The sequence below is a fragment of the Prosopis cineraria genome, unplaced genomic scaffold (genome assembly GCF_029017545.1).
Source record: "Prosopis cineraria cultivar Desert tree isolate PC_DT_omini unplaced genomic scaffold, ASM2901754v1 PC7, whole genome shotgun sequence".
In the NCBI taxonomy this organism is placed as follows: Eukaryota; Viridiplantae; Streptophyta; class Magnoliopsida; order Fabales; family Fabaceae; genus Prosopis; species Prosopis cineraria.
This window is the reverse complement of record NW_026555338.1, coordinates 28,011,634-28,026,875: the sequence shown is the minus strand read 5'-3', so window position 1 is coordinate 28,026,875 and position 15,242 is coordinate 28,011,634. Positions and strand designations below refer to the sequence as shown.

General features: G+C 35.5%; 3 protein-coding genes across 3 annotated transcripts; 1 reads left to right on the top strand and 2 right to left on the bottom strand.

The window, feature by feature from the left end:
- Window positions 1-1,952: 1,952 nt before the first annotated feature.
- Window positions 1,953-4,438, bottom strand: LOC129315213 (leucine-rich repeat receptor-like kinase protein CLV1B). Its single transcript, XM_054958780.1, has one exon. The coding sequence runs from the start codon at window positions 4,344-4,346 to the stop codon at window positions 2,388-2,390; it is 1,959 nt and encodes a 652-aa protein (XP_054814755.1). The 5' UTR covers window positions 4,347-4,438; the 3' UTR covers window positions 1,953-2,387.
- Window positions 3,728-10,385, top strand: LOC129315216 (protein PELPK1-like). The gene is made up of 6 exons (XM_054958782.1): window positions 3,728-4,426; window positions 5,564-5,704; window positions 6,664-6,814; window positions 7,010-7,073; window positions 7,343-8,390; window positions 9,214-10,385. Exons 5-6 carry the CDS (start codon window positions 8,276-8,278, stop codon window positions 10,044-10,046), a joined length of 948 nt encoding a protein of 315 aa, XP_054814757.1. The 5' UTR covers window positions 3,728-4,426; window positions 5,564-5,704; window positions 6,664-6,814; window positions 7,010-7,073; window positions 7,343-8,275; the 3' UTR covers window positions 10,047-10,385.
- Window positions 10,386-10,607: 222 nt separating this feature from the next.
- On the bottom strand, window positions 10,608-14,921 carry LOC129315215 (probable nucleolar protein 5-2). Its single transcript, XM_054958781.1, has 9 exons — window positions 14,795-14,921; window positions 14,281-14,379; window positions 13,790-13,831; window positions 13,512-13,691; window positions 13,264-13,428; window positions 12,361-12,561; window positions 11,639-12,136; window positions 11,424-11,558; window positions 10,608-11,336 (listed from the first exon to the last, which is right to left on the bottom strand). The coding sequence occupies exons 2-9, from the start codon at window positions 14,356-14,358 to the stop codon at window positions 10,965-10,967; spliced, it is 1,671 nt and encodes a 556-aa protein (XP_054814756.1). The 5' UTR covers window positions 14,359-14,379; window positions 14,795-14,921; the 3' UTR covers window positions 10,608-10,964.
- Window positions 14,922-15,242: the final 321 nt, after the last annotated feature.

Sequence of the window (15,242 nt, the reverse complement as noted above, 5' to 3'; positions counted from 1 at the left end):
TAAAGTTAGTTGTGATGCTTCTAACACCGGGATTGGTGCTGTCTTAAGCCAGGAGAGCCATCCTATTGCCTTTTTTAGTGAGAAGCTTAATGATGTCAAGCTTAGATATTCTACTTATGATAAGGAATTCTATGCCATTGTTCGAGCTCTCCAACATTGGAGTCATTATCTCCTGAATAAAGAGTTTATACTTTTTTCTGATCATGAGGCTCTCAAGTATTTGAATTTCCAACAGAAGATCAGTCGCAGACATGCTCGTTGGAGTGAACTCTTACAGTCTTATCCATTCTTTATCAAACATAAGGCTGGAACTTTGAACTCCATAGCTGATGCCCTTAATCGTCGCCATGTGCTACTTACAACACTACAAACTAAGGTTGTTGGATTTGACCTTGTCAAAGAGTTGTATCAGGATGATCCTGATTTTTGAGGAGTGTGGAAAGCAACTGTAAATCAACCTTTCCACCAGTTCTATAGACACGACGGGTTTTTATTTCGAGGTAAAACCCTCTGTATTCCATAGGGTTCCTTGAGAGAAGCCATAATTTGGGAAGCACATGACGGTAGATTAGCAGGACATTTTGGACGGGATAAAACAGTTAACCTGGTGAAGGAGAACTTTTACTGGCCTCGACTTGAACGGGATGTCAACAGGCATATATAAAGATGCAGGATTTATCACTTGGCTAAATCCAAGGGTCAAAATACCGGACTATACATGCCTCAACCAATTCCAGAAGCACCTTGGGAAGATATAACTATGGATTTTATTCTAGGTTTACCACGGACTCAGAGGCAAAAAGATTCTATCATGGTAGTTGTGGATCGTTTCTCAAAAATGGCCCATTTCGTTCCATGCCAGAAGATTAATGATGCTGTTCAAGTAGCAGACTTATACTTTAAGGAGATTGTGCGTCTTCATGGCATTCCCAAGACTATCACTTCTGACCATGATGTGAAGTTTCTCAGCCACTTTTGGCGGATACTATAGAAGAAGATGGGAACTAAGCTCCAGTTTAGCAGCGCTAGTCATCCCCAGACAGACGGCCAAACTGAAGCAATAAACAGGATTCTTGGTAATCTTCTTCGTAGTTTCGTGGGAAAGAATTTGAAGTAATAGGATCTCATTCTTGCTCAAGTTGAGTTTGCTTATAATAACTCTGTCAACCAAGCAACTGGGAAGTGTCCGTTTGAAGTTGTTTATGGCACTCGTCCCCTTAGTCCACTAGACTTGACCTCTTCACTTGATAAGCAGCAATATAGTTTTGATGCTGACCAAAGGGCTATGGAAATTAAGAAGTTACATGAACAAGTTTGTGCCCGAATACAAAAGCAGAACTTGAGATACAAGACTCATCGTGACAAGCATCGAAAGTATCAAACTTTTAACGTGGGCGATTTGGTTTGGATACATTTACGAAAGGAACGATTTCCTAAACAACCAAATGCTAAGCTGTCCCCGAGAGCTGATGGTCCGTTCAAGATAGTGCAAAAGATCAACAATAATGCTTACAAGGTAGAATTACCTGGTTCTTACGGTGTATCTGCCACCTTCAATGTCGCTGATCTATCTCCGTACATTAATAAAGATGATGAATTTGACTCGAAGGCGAGTTCTGCCTAACTTGAGGAGGATGAAACGGAGAGAGTAGAAACGGAAGATGCATAATGGAGATGAAACGGAAAGAGCAGAAACGAGAGACGTATAATGGAGCACAATAAACTCTTTGTAACCTCCCCTTAATTTCTATAACCTCCCTTTTAATTTGTAAGCTTCAGTTTTTCACGATTTCGGAACTATAAATAGGGCCCTTTGGTTGTGTAAGGAGCTCAGATTTAAAAAGAATAAAATTGCTTGTTTTTTATTTGGTTTCTGTGCCAAAGTGTAACCTGGTTCTTTTTAATAAAGTCTCAAATATTTCTAATATGATTGATGAGCAGGTGATTCTGAGTCTTCAAATAACATAAATATTTTACATTTTGCATTACACTTGAGTCAGGGAAACAAGAAAGGCAGGGATCCAAATCAAAGACTGGTTATCTTAGTATGGCCCCCCAATCTCAACAATGACCACTGACAAAGCTCTAACGAAGCTATACAATGTGGCGCAGACTACCTTCGTAATACTCACACACTACTTTTCATGGCTAATTCAAGGACCAAACCAGTAAGATCGATGAGATGACTACAAATCAGTGCATCACTATTAAAATCAAGCATCAAGCTTCACCGCTCAACCTCATCATTATTTAGGTTTTGAATACTTGCTTTAATATTCTCACTCACTATTTATTCAGATTGATCCCTATCTACACTGGTGCACCATCATGAGAGAAATATGTTCAGGAGACTTTTTATTCACATATCTTCCGGTCGCCGAAAGGATTCAATTTAGGGGCCTCATGAATGTTGTCGTCATTAAGAAAACCGAAAGAGGGATCCACTTGTCATGCAACAAAGTGATTGCAGAAGATGTTTTGCAGAACTGATCTTGTGGGAAGCAGAGATTGGGGTTCCCGGCGAAGCTCTCACGTGGGAAGACACTGAATTGGCCGTCGGTTGGGATTCTGCCCGTGAGGTTATTGTGGGAGAGGTCAAGCGTGGTCAGGCTCGTCATGTCTCCAATTTCTTCTGGTATCGGGCCTGTTAGATGGTTCGTTGACAGGTTGAGAATGTTTAGGACCGTTGCGTTTTCTATTCCTCTGGGGATTTCTCCGATCAGCATGTTCCGGCTGAGGTCGACGGTCGTCAAGGAAACACAGCGAGATACGGAATCAGGAATCGGACCAGTGAGGTTGTTCTGGCTCATGTTCATCTTTGTAAGCATCGGCAAGTCAAAAATTTCCACGGGAATCTCGCCTCCAAATTGGTTCATGTCTAGTAACAGATTTTGCAAGCTCCGGAGCTTGCCGATCGCCGCAGGTATTTTACCGGTGAATGAATTATTCGAAAGTGTCAAAATTCCTAGAACATTGCTTGACATATGCAGCGGTAGCTCACCGGATAGGTTGTTGTTGCTGAATTCGATCACCGACACAGAAGGAAGATTGAAAAACCCAGAAGGAATCGATCCGTTGAAGAAATTATTAGAAATCCGAACCTTTTGCAGAGACTTACACTCACCTAACTGCTCAGGAATCTGACCGTCGAAGAAATTATCCATGAGAATGAAAAGCCACAACCTTCCTCCTTTACACAAATCCTTCGGAACCAAACCAGTGAAACGATTGCTTGCGACGTCAAGCATCTTCAATTTTCCGTTCTGGCCGAGATTTTGAGGCAAGACGAATGAGAAGTTGTTGGCCCAAACCTGAAAAACCTCCAAATTCGGAAGGTCGCTAATGAATGACGGGATAATCCCATGAAGCTTGTTTTCATACAAATTGATCAAAGTTAAGTTCGTTAGTTTGGAAAAACTGGAGGGTATCTCTCCGGTGAGTTCATTACAGGATAAATCCAGTTGTTGGAGGCTAGTCATGCCGGAGAGTTCGGATGGAATTTCCCCGGTCAGATTGTTCTGTTGCAGATACAGCCACATCGCGTTCTTCAAATTGCCCAAGCTCGGTGGAATCTCGCCGTTTAAATTGCAGTACGCTAAATCAATCCGTTCAAGTGGGCTCATCGTGCCTATCTCCTGTGGAATACCTCCTTGGAACATATTGCTATACCCCAAATTCAATTCCCTGAGCTTCTTCAATTTTGCTAAACTCGCCGGGATTTTCCCTCTGAGGTTGTTCATGTTCAGCCTCAGAATTTCCAAGCTGTCGAACTCTGAATAACTCTCAGGTATCTCACCGGAAAAGTAGTTCCCGGAAAGCCAGAGCTGCTTCAGTTCCGTCAATTTCACCACCTCCTCGGGTAACGAGCCGTTGAAGTTGTTATCATAAACGTTTAGAACCTCAAGCTTCGTCATGTTGAGAGTGATTTCACCAGGGAACTTTCCGGTAAAGGCGTTGTAGGAGATGGTAAGAACCTTGAGAGAAGTAAGATTGGCGAGCTCTTTAGGAAGCTCGCCGGTAAGGTTGTCCTGTGAGAGGGTGAGAGAGACAAGCTTGTCCAAGAGACCAATCTCCGGCGGAACAGAACCGAACAGAGGAAGGAACGAAACGTTCAAAGAGACAACACGGGAACTATAGTCGCAGATGACTCCAGAGAAGTTGCAATGAGCAGAAGGAGAAGCAGAGGGCTTCCAGTCATCCATTGCAGAAGGTGTAGCATTGGGAGCTTTCATGGAAGCTTTGAGCTTGAGCAGAGCATCGAGGTCAGTGTATGCACTGGACAGGGCCGAACTGTACCCGAGGAAGGAAAGAAGAAATGGGAAGTAACATAGAATGGATCTTCTCATCTCTCTCTGAGTCACTGTTGTTCTTTGGACGACGACGACGATCCGATGATAGGGTTGCGGGCTCGCATTTAACGCTGCATGTTTGTGATACGTTCTTCTTCTTCTTATTGTCAGTACTTAATTTTTTGGTAGTACAACTAATTATAATATTAACTTCTTTGGATATTCAACTTACCATAATTAGACTTTTTAGATAGTCAATAATATATATACGGTCACATAAAAGTTACTTGATTTAGAACATAATAGAGAGCATTTGTAATCACTTTACAATTCTTAAAAACAAGTTAGGTAAAATTTTGGTTTCTTTGAAAATTTTTACATTTTTTTATTTATACTTTTATTAAAAAATTTATATAATTATATTAGTACTTTAATAATGATAATTAAAATTCTAACACATTATTTTTTTCAAAAAGAATAATAAATAAAGTAGAGATATAATTAAAAAAATAATTTATAAAAATTATTTAATATCTTATATTTTGAACTAAGTTGAGTTTTTAAAAGATAATTTATATTGTGATCACAAGGAAATATATGAAAGGAAGGAAATTATCAAAGCAACAAACAACTACTAAATGGGTTAATGGCATAAAGTGTTTTTAACATAAAAATTACCACCATATAACTTCTTTTAAAATAATATAATTATATGTCGTAAGATAATTATTTTTTCACTTTTATTATTTTATTTTATTTTTTTACTTGGCCAACTAAATTACTTGACCTGAATCATTTGGGTGCTAGGTCATTTTGAGGCCAGTCAAGTGATTAGTTATTTCTTTTCTGTCCACAGACAAAAATAAACAGGAAGTCACTATTCCAAAAAAAATTGTTATTATCATTTTAATAATAATCAATTTCGTGTTTGTCTTTATTTGCAAATAATTTTTTTAGGAGATCCTTCAATGTAGTATTTTTCTTTAATAATTCATAATGTTCTTGAACCATTAGCTGGATTGAAATGAAACCCGATCCAATTTAAAAATTTCCCTTTGTAAGTAATAAAATTCTAGAATTGGTTTTTCTTCACCCTGATAATATTGAATTCTTCTCAAATGCACGTCTTAACATAGCAACATGTTTGGATTATTTTATCTTGACTACTAACATAGCAACATCTTGATCATGTACATGCTAGATTCATCCACCAAACAGATTAACAAAGTCAGCTAATAAGTCCTTATCTGACTTGTGCTTCTTCTTGAACTCAGCTTCCAGATTCTCTGTTTTGATGCCATAGTCTGCAAATTTGAAGGACTGTTATCAGAAAACAACACTTGCTCCGACGAACCCTGTCCATGCACTTGTTTGTTTTTGACTTTATACTGAGAAAATAATAATTACTGTGTTAGGTAAGTAATTATATTACCATTAATTTATCATACAAAGGAATCAAGTTCATGTTGAGTCATACAGATTAAAGCTGATGCCATGAGAGATATTAGTTTATTGACTACTTATTTAGTTTGTAATCTTATTTTATTAATAAAATGAAGTTTAACTAGCAAAAGATATGGAATATTGCAACAGTAAAGAAATCAAAACTAAAAAAAGGAAGAATAAAGTATGAAAGAACAAATTCTAAAAATTTTTCCAGTCTCAGTATCAAATTCTCCACTTTCACTTTGGAGTTTCTGATTGAGTTCCATCTTATTTTAATAAAAACTTTTGTTGTTTTATGAGCTCCCGTCATTTGACAGAGCACTAGAGTATAAAAAAATTGTGTTTTGATTGATAAATGTAAAGTTTAGGTATATCAATTATTAAATATTTCCAATGCAAAATTATCTGTTAAGCTTAATCCTTTCATTATTCAATAACATGATTCTCTGAACATTTTTTTAAAAGTAATCAATCAATTTAATATTTGCAACTCATGCACACACGTCAACCTGTGGTTGAAATCCTTGACCTCACATTATAGAAAGGTGATGTTACCAGTTTACCACTAAGACTAATAGCGATTCTTTGAACATAACTACCTTTGTTGGTGACACACACACACACACCATTTCATTGGTTACAATAGTGACTCCCATTAAATTTTATCAAAAAGAAAAATTATAACATGAAGGATTTTTTGAAATAGTAAAGAAGATTAATAATGTGATGCAGAATTATCTTTAAGCCTAACCCTTTCATTGATGAGTGACACGTAGTGTCAAAAGAGGCATATGATTCTCCAAACATACATAAACATAATTTGATAGCAGAATGTGTAATCTGGTTCAGCAATATTATTCCATATGCTTGACATTAAAACCAATGAAGCTGTTCTGTAAAGTTCTGATTCTGGACAACTGTATCATAGGCAGAATCAACAAGCACATATTGTTATAAGACCTTCAAAATTGCATAAACACATGAACAAACCAGATAGAACAGAAGAGAGGACCACAAAACTTAATCTTAGATGGAGAATGATAGAGCTATTCATACTGGACAAAATCAGCATCAATCAGGTGTTCTTCTGTTCTTTAATTGCTCAATCTCTCTCTCTCTCTCTCTCTCTCTCTCTCTTTATTCAAAAAGTTCAAATACAATTTATTTTTTTATTCATTTGCATTGAGATTAAGTTTTTTTCTCCAATTTATTTTTTGCTCTGGAAATTTTTGTTTAATTTATTTATCAAGTTGAGGTGCTGATATGCTTGACAGGTAGAAGAAACAAGTGTTGTCCTTATGTGAAGAAGAAAGGAGAAAGGAGCTTCATTGAAGGATGGTAACATTAATTCTTTCTTTCTTTTTATTATTTTCAACCAGAGAATTTTTTTTCTATAATATTTTACCATATCATGAAATCAAATTTATCAATACTTGATAAAAATGATGGATTTTCCTAGCTACTCTATCTATTAGGTGAAAAGTAGGGAATGAAGATTAATTAAAAAAATAATATTTATTGGGAAAAATGAATAAGTTTAATTACATGATTTAATCTTTTTATCAATTGATTTGAATGATTATAGTATGTAATTTGTGATATTGCAGCCTCTTTGCCTTGTGCTGCTGCTGGCTCTGTGATGCTTGCTTTGATGTTACAGTTTCTTAAGAGGCAGCCACATGCCAATGAAGATTGTACTTATACTGTGATAATATTAATGTATGTTTTGTACCACTTTTAATTTCCTTTTAATTCTAACTATTTATTAATATGTAATAATATGTTGTTTGATGATCTCAATATTAATAATTATAATTTTTATAATATTTCTAATCGTTAATTTCTAGTCTAAGATAGTGCATCTCAAAATAAGTGCCTCCATGTTCAAGTCATTTTATTTTACTGTCACAGAACATATGAATGCAAGGACATTTGGAATATTTTTTTTAATGCATGATAAATATAAATGCATGTGAAAATATTTAAACATCTTTATAATTATTTTGTCTTTTAATAAAAAATAAGTTTTTTATCCACAGCATAAAAGAATGCCAGTGATGAAAACAAAAAAGTATTAAAATTATGTTATCGATATGAGTATATTATTGGTAGACAATTTATAAATATTTTTATAAGGTTCTTTAAACTTGGAAGTATATCTTGGACTTAATAAGTTAATGAGACTTAACTCATCCAAATTTTTTTCATTAAAAAAAAAGTAGCTTACTTGCAAAAGAGAACCTAAACATCATCTCAATACACCAAAGTTGGTGATAATTAATCTCATTGTTCATCTCAACCAACAGATCTTACCTAAACCCAACCTAGTTAATTGATAAACTCTTCATGACTCATGAGTACTGTTCATTAAAATGTCAGAAGTGAAGCAGATAGGCCATTCGAACTGTCACTGTGTTACATTGTAGCTATAAACCCCAAAAAAAATTGGCTATATATATCACAAGGTTTACATCTGAAACTCAATAACTCAGAATTAGTGTTCTGGTTTTTAAGTGTATGCGCACTTGAGAAAGAAGATCATGGAGAAGCATTCTGGCTTTCAATCTGCAGTTATGCTCTTCTGGGTATTCTTGTTTATCACTGTAAAATTTTGCAGTGCTGATTCTGCATCTTTTGTAACTCAAGCATTTCCAGGTTTGGAACCTTTATTTATAGCTTCAATAAACCTGACATGTATAAGTGTTTGATATCACGTTTGCTAAAGCCAAGGCCCAAAACTATAGTTTTGGCAAAAGACACTAAAAAACTGCTTCTACCAAAACATGGTCTTGGCTTTCATAAACTTGTTTCCAGAAACCATTTGGAAATTCAATATGTGCTTGTGTATTCTATATAACATGTTACATTTGCTTGCAAACAGCGTTCCATCTGATTTTAATTTGTAATATTTTTTCAAGCCTTTGCTGATTTTAAAAATACTGTTCTATCCTCCCTTATTAACGATTATTGACTAGTTTTCATAAGCATTGACATTCTTTAAAGAAATGGTGTTGTATTGAATAATCAGGCTATGATATATAGAAAAATTTAAAGAAAATTTTAGTTTTCATCCCTATAATTTTATTTTTAATTCAGTCTTTCTTATTAAAAAATTTTGAAATAATTTTGTTTATTTTTTTGTATGATATAATTAATTTTATACATTATTTTGGTACCCAATTATATGCATGATTTATGACTACAAAATAGTAAAAATATTTACAATGAAATAAAATTAATTCTACAATGTGACATAATATTGATAAAAATATAAAAACAATGACAATAAATGTGATTTAAATTATAAGAACTTGATTATCAGTTTTAAATTATCCAAACCAAATTTAAAATCAGGTGAAAACATGTGGATCAAAAGTATAATTTCTCCTAAGGTTCGTTAGCTTGTTGGCAAATGTTAAATATTCATGAAGGAAGCATGTATAATGGTTCTCATGATCTCATCGGATTCTACATGCAGAAAATGAAGCCAAGCCTGAACATGGAGATTTGAGAAACACAGGCTCAGTAAATCACATTGAAGAAGACAAGTTCAAATCAGTCAAGAAGCACTTTAACACGAAGCCTCTTCAACCAAAACCAGTAATATTCAAGAAGCCATTCATCAAAGTCCCTCCCAGAATTCATGATATTCAAAGGATTTCACCAAAGCCATCAATTTCAGTTCTTGAAGAGGAGCCAGTTTCAATGGTTAAGAAGCCAAATTTTCCACTAATTCCTTTCCTTAACAATTTATTCCCAATCATGAAAAAGCCAGAGCCTGTTTCAATTCCAGAATTTAAGAGGCCTACTTTTAAACCAATTCCACGTATCAAGAACTCAAAATTTCTACCAATTCCAAGATTTAGAAAGCCTATTCCAGAACCAATTCCAGTTGTTAATAAACCAATTCCAGAGTTTGAAAAGCCTATTTCACAACCAATTCCAGCAGAGAGGAAACCAATTCCAGAGTTTGAAAAGCCTATTTCAGAACCAATTCCAGCTGTAGAAAAACCAATTCCAGAAAATGAGAAGCCTATTCCGAAACCAATTCCATTAGCAAAGAAATCAAATCCAGAAAATGAGAAGCCTATTCCAAAACCAATCCCATCAGCAAAGCAACAAATTTTCAACAACGAGAAGCCACTTTCCATCTCAAAGAAAAACTTGTTACTCCCTCAACTAGATCCTACCATTGATTCAGAGTCACTGAAGTTGAAGGAGTCTTTATTCAAGAAACCTATTCCCAAAATTCCATTTGCTCCAAAATTTAAGAGGCCCCTTCCAGCCCAAAAGCCAATTCCTCCTCCATGAGATGCTTGCACCATGTCCCTGTCTTATTTATGATCACTTCTACGTTTATGTCTGTATTATTATGGATTGAAGAACGATATGGCAGTGTGTTAAAATTAATCAATGAATAAAAATGGCGTTATGTACGGGTATGAGTAGCTGAACCATGAAACCATCATGCAAGGTTTGGTTTAGAAAATACCATATGGTTCATGAACATGGTAACTTAATAATGAGCATGTTTTGTGCGTAACTTCTTACTCATTCATTACAACTTTATTTATACTTCTTTCTAGAATATGTTTTATCTATGTTGTATAAGAATTTAATGTGACTTCAGATCACTTTATCCGTGTTAAACTCCGACTAAAATTCTAATAATGGCTCTAATTAATACGACCGACTAACTTAAGTTCAATTTTTAAATGCCAAACATCAAAACTTCCAAGAAAAAATTCTGTTTTTTTTTTTTTGAGTGAGATAGAGAGATGACAAATAAGAATTTTTCACAGCCTAAATTTTAATGATTTAGTCTTCCAAAAAGCTATTCCCCGCATGTCCTTACTGAAGAACCTAAAGATATACCTGATAAGATTGATCACATGGTACACCACACCATGTTATATACCAAGTACCAACCTATGATTAGCATATAAATATTTCTTCCCGGATAGTCTTAAACAAAACGAGAATCTTAAAACAATACGCTAGACAAGAGCGGAATAGATCTAGATATCACACAAGTACTGGTAAGATCAAAAATGAAAATTCTACATTTTGAACCGTGATGCCTGCAGGATTTCAAAACTTTGACAAGCCAGTCTGATGAGGAAGATTGGTAGCCACAATCTGTTGCATTCTTCTCCTTTTCAACCAGTGACATGTGGGAGAATCACCTCAAACCAACATGACACTCAGATGTCGACACAATGTTACATTCTACTCCTCACTTTTCTTCTTTTTGTCTTTCTTCTTTTTCTTAGGAACTTCAGCAGAATCATCATCATCAGCATGCTTTTTCCTCTTTCTTTTCTTCTCCCCCGCATCAGCATCCTCCTCCTCACCCTGCATCTGGCCATCCTCAGCAGAATCCTTACGTTTCTTCTTCTTCTCCTTCTTTGCAGTTTCCACTTGATCTGATTCCTTACCAGCATCAGCTTGTAGAACAGCATCGTCGTCCCCACTTTTCTCTTTCTTCTTTTTCTTCTTTTCTTTCTTTTCTTCAGCATATGGAAGCTCTTGCATTTCCTCATCTACAGACGCACCATGAGGAGCTTGACCAAGAGTAGAATCAGATGTAGGATTATATGTCTACACAAAACACAAAACTCCAACACATTAAAAAAAAAAAATTGTGGTGCATCCTTTCACACATAGCAAATGAAGCAAGCATCACACCTTAGCCGGAGTAATTAAGCCTCCAGCTCCCTTCTTCCGATCTTTGTCATAGCTTTCTATCTTCGGCTTTCCTTTAGCTGAACCAGCAAGTCTACCTAGTTCTTTGCCTTCAAGACTCCTCAGGCGTGCTTCAAGCTGTGTGAAAGTATATATAAGAAATGGTAGCAAGTGACAACAAAAGTAGGAGAACTAACTAGAGAAGATAGCACAAGCACCTTGGCTCTGTTCTCCAATCCCATCGAATTATCTTGACCATCCCCAAGAGCATCATACCTAATGGCCAATGCTGTCTTTGCAGCAAGTGACCGAGAAATTTTACCCTTGAACTTTGGAGCAGCCTGACCAATCAATGATGCATGATAAATAAGCCCATATTTTGGGGTAGCATGCTTAGTCTTTAGGGCCCTAAAGAGAGCCTTTTCAGCACCAAGTATCTGTACAGTACTCCCTGGCTGCTTTGCAAGATTGAGCAAGCTACCACCATGGGCAATAAGGCGAGCACCGACAAGCTCCCCAACAAGAGCAGTCAAATTGGGTGCAATAGTGTTCATCCTGCTTTTAAGATAATCATATAGTTGTGCTCTGTACTCTGAAAGAGACAAAACCTGGTCACATAGTTCTCTAATGTTTATCAAATCAAGCTCACCAACTTCAGTTCCCATGGATATCACAGCCGCTTCTTTCAGTTCTGTCTCAACTTCCTCAGGCAAAATCTGTGAAATATGCATTAACAGAACATAAAATAATTCATTCACAACATTTGCATTCTAAGCATCTTAATATAAACAGTCATGCAGATGTTTGAACAAGACTAAACCTTGTAATTATAAAAGATCTCAGGAGATTTAAGATTATTAGAATAATTCATGGTAACAAATAAAATTCCATCGAGGAAGTTGAGACTGGATAATCAACCTAAATCAACGTTAAACCCTACCTCAGAAAAATCAAGATTTGCAGCATTAGTACGATCTCCCATCAGTTTCACTGCTTTCGCATACTGGATATTGTCTTGTATTATTTTAGTAAGCTCAGGGAAGTGCCAACCATACCATTCTCGAACTCTCATGGCATATGTATTCAGCTCTTTATCAAGATCATCAAGAAGACCAATGGCTTGAACAATCATGGTATCCACCTGAAAAATTGAATGAATAAATGAAAAATTCCTACCAGCCAAAATAACAGATTGAAATGAATTAAAGCACAAGAGAACTTTTTAAGTAAATCGAACTTATAGTGAAAAACATCAACTGGATCAGAGTTTTTGAAGGTCCCATTTTACCATAACAAGATATCTGAGTTCCACGACAAACAACTAAGATGTTTAACATATTACGATAATAATTTAAAGTTTGAGCACACAATTTTTTATTATCCAACAAGTCTATAAAAAATAAAAAATTCATCCGTCCTTAAAGGTGATCTGATAGAACTTGTAAATGAAAAATAACATAGAAGTATAGCTTCCACAACACACTGCATTTTAATCACACCACGAGGTTTTTTTTTCCTTTTTAAAAAGCCTCAATATTCTAGCAATATACTTACTGTTCATAGTGCTGTTTAGAAAAACACAATGTCTCACTCACATTTTGAAATAAATATAATATCTTTCAATATATATACATATTAAGAATCAATAAACCATAGTGAGAAAAAATAAAATGGCTTTTCTAAAATGAATCATCCTATACATCAAATGGTTAACAATTTGGAATGATGAAGCAAGCAAATGACTACACGTGCCAAATCGCCAACGCCAGCGGCATATTCAAAAGCTAAAAACAGAAAAAGAAATAATATCAGATCACTATGTTCAAACCAAGATGAAGCATACCTTATCTGCACTGAACTTCAGCTTGTATCTTGATAAACTATGAGATAAACCCAAACTCATAGGGGCCATATCTTGCACAGCAAGACCATGTATCAGTTCATTTAACTGATTCCTGACACCCCTCATTAATTCCATAACAGCATTGTTGTGGATACATTCTATTTTCTGCAATCATAGTGATTGTTAAATTACAGTACTTGAGTAAAACAAACAGTTATCAAAAGTTTCCAGATGATAAGCAGTCATACCAATTTGTCCTTAATCATATTCCCAAGCTTCGAGTCAGCAACAGCTAAGGTTTCATTCTCGCAGTGAGCGCGCAAGAATTTGCGCAGACCTTTACTAGCTTTACTTTCAATTAACAAGGATGCAGCCTCCAGAGCTTCAGATGTATTCTCAAACTTTGAAAATGCTTTTAACTTGACCACCTAATGGAATGCAATACACGATAAACTTCATAGGCCATTTAAAAATTCAAGCACACATCACAATAAAAAAGTCAATACGTAACAAAAAGAAATAGAACCTGTCTAGCTGCATCTGCAGTGGAAAATTCCTTCCATAAGTCCTGCATAAAAATATTTCATATAGAAGAACAATCAGACCACTTCAACAGTAAGAAAATTGGAAAAGTAAACAGTATATATTCATTTGCAAATTGTACTAACAGGTTTAGTGGAAATCCAAACAAAAAGCATTGGAAAGCTCAAGCGTGTATATAAAAACCAGTAATTTCGATTGTCTCATATCTTCCAAAACATGCATGAACTCTGACCCAAGGCGCTATTGAATACTTAAAAAGACGTTTACAACGCAACTTCACAAATGTTTTTGATTGAAGGACACGCAGGTATCAAAAGAAAAACTAAGGTAACTTAAGGAAAAGAACATTTTTATTAGTGGGCAGCCTGAAAATGAACCAAAATCACTTGGGCCCTTGATTAGGTTGTGAAAAATTGAAAGAAAAATAACCTCAAATGCAAGTTTTCATTCTGTCAACATTATTAGGATAATTACCTCTACTTTAGAAAGCTTCCCTTCATCAAGAACCTTAAAAAGGGCAAAGCCCGCCGGTGTCTCAAACAACACAAGCATTTTATCGTCTCACGAATAAACCTGAAAGGAGGGCAAAAAAAAAAAAAAGAGGAAACAAGTTATACATAAAAAATTCCCAAAAATATAATCAATTTTCAAAAACATAAATCTTTCCACGAATACCAACTTACATCAACCGCTACACTAGTTTATATGCATCACACCAGGAGGAAAAAAAAAAGGTACTTCATTAATCCGTTTTGCCCATGGATACATGAGATGAGAAGCACCAACCCAACGCAGAAAACACAGTGACCAGAAGCAATATGAATGAAAATTTTAACTACACGCTCAATAATAATGTTCAAAAGGCTTTAACACTAGCAATAACATAACATAAAGAAATACCAAAAAAACAAGTATGCAGCTAACTTAAAGAGGAGGAGAAGGGCAAAGAAAAAAAGAAAACAGTGCAGATTAAGGAGAAAGAACATACCCACTAGATGACTGACGACTGTAACTCCAAGGGTTTGAGTATGTGAGACTCCGAAAGAATTTAATGGAAAACTCGTCGCAAATGCAGAAGCCAGGCGGCGGAGCGGCTTCTGCTTCTCGCAGAAAATATAGAGGGAGTGGCGCTAAAGGTTATGCCCACATTCTTGGGCCTAATCTATTTGGGCCTCCAGCAAGCCTAAATGTTTGGGCTCAATTCATTTTAACTACCAATAAACAGTTAGTTGCATTTTGTTGGGCCGATAACCAATACCTGAGTCAGATGAGGTACCATTACCGTTAGGACTTTGATTAAGGGTAAAATTACTAGAATATCCGAATTACTTATTGTATGTCGAGTACTTTTAACAGTGTGATGAATTTAACTATGATCTTAATGATATTGATAGTTGAAAAGTAAGGATATTAATTTTAGGCGTGTGCGTGGGTCT

What these genes read in the sequence shown, in the direction of transcription:
- LOC129315213 (XM_054958780.1), bottom strand. Translation starts at nt 4,346, where the DNA reads ATGAGAAGATCCATTCTATGTTACTTCCCATTTCTTCTTTCCTTCCTC.
- LOC129315216 (XM_054958782.1), top strand. Translation starts at nt 8,276, where the DNA reads ATGGAGAAGCATTCTGGCTTTCAATCTGCAGTTATGCTCTTCTGGGTA. An exon ending in TGTAACTCAAGCATTTCCAG is followed by an intron (nt 8,391 to 9,213) that starts GTTTGGAACCTT and finishes TTCTACATGCAG; the next exon opens with AAAATGAAGCCAAGCCTGAA.
- LOC129315215 (XM_054958781.1), bottom strand. Translation starts at nt 14,358, where the DNA reads ATGCTTGTGTTGTTTGAGACACCGGCGGGCTTTGCCCTTTTTAAGGTT. An exon ending in GGAAGCTTTCTAAAGTAGAG is followed by an intron (nt 13,832 to 14,280) that starts GTAATTATCCTA and finishes ATTTTTATGCAG; the next exon opens with GACTTATGGAAGGAATTTTC. An exon ending in TGAAGTTCAGTGCAGATAAG is followed by an intron (nt 12,562 to 13,263) that starts GTATGCTTCATC and finishes TCAATTTTTCAG; the next exon opens with GTGGATACCATGATTGTTCA.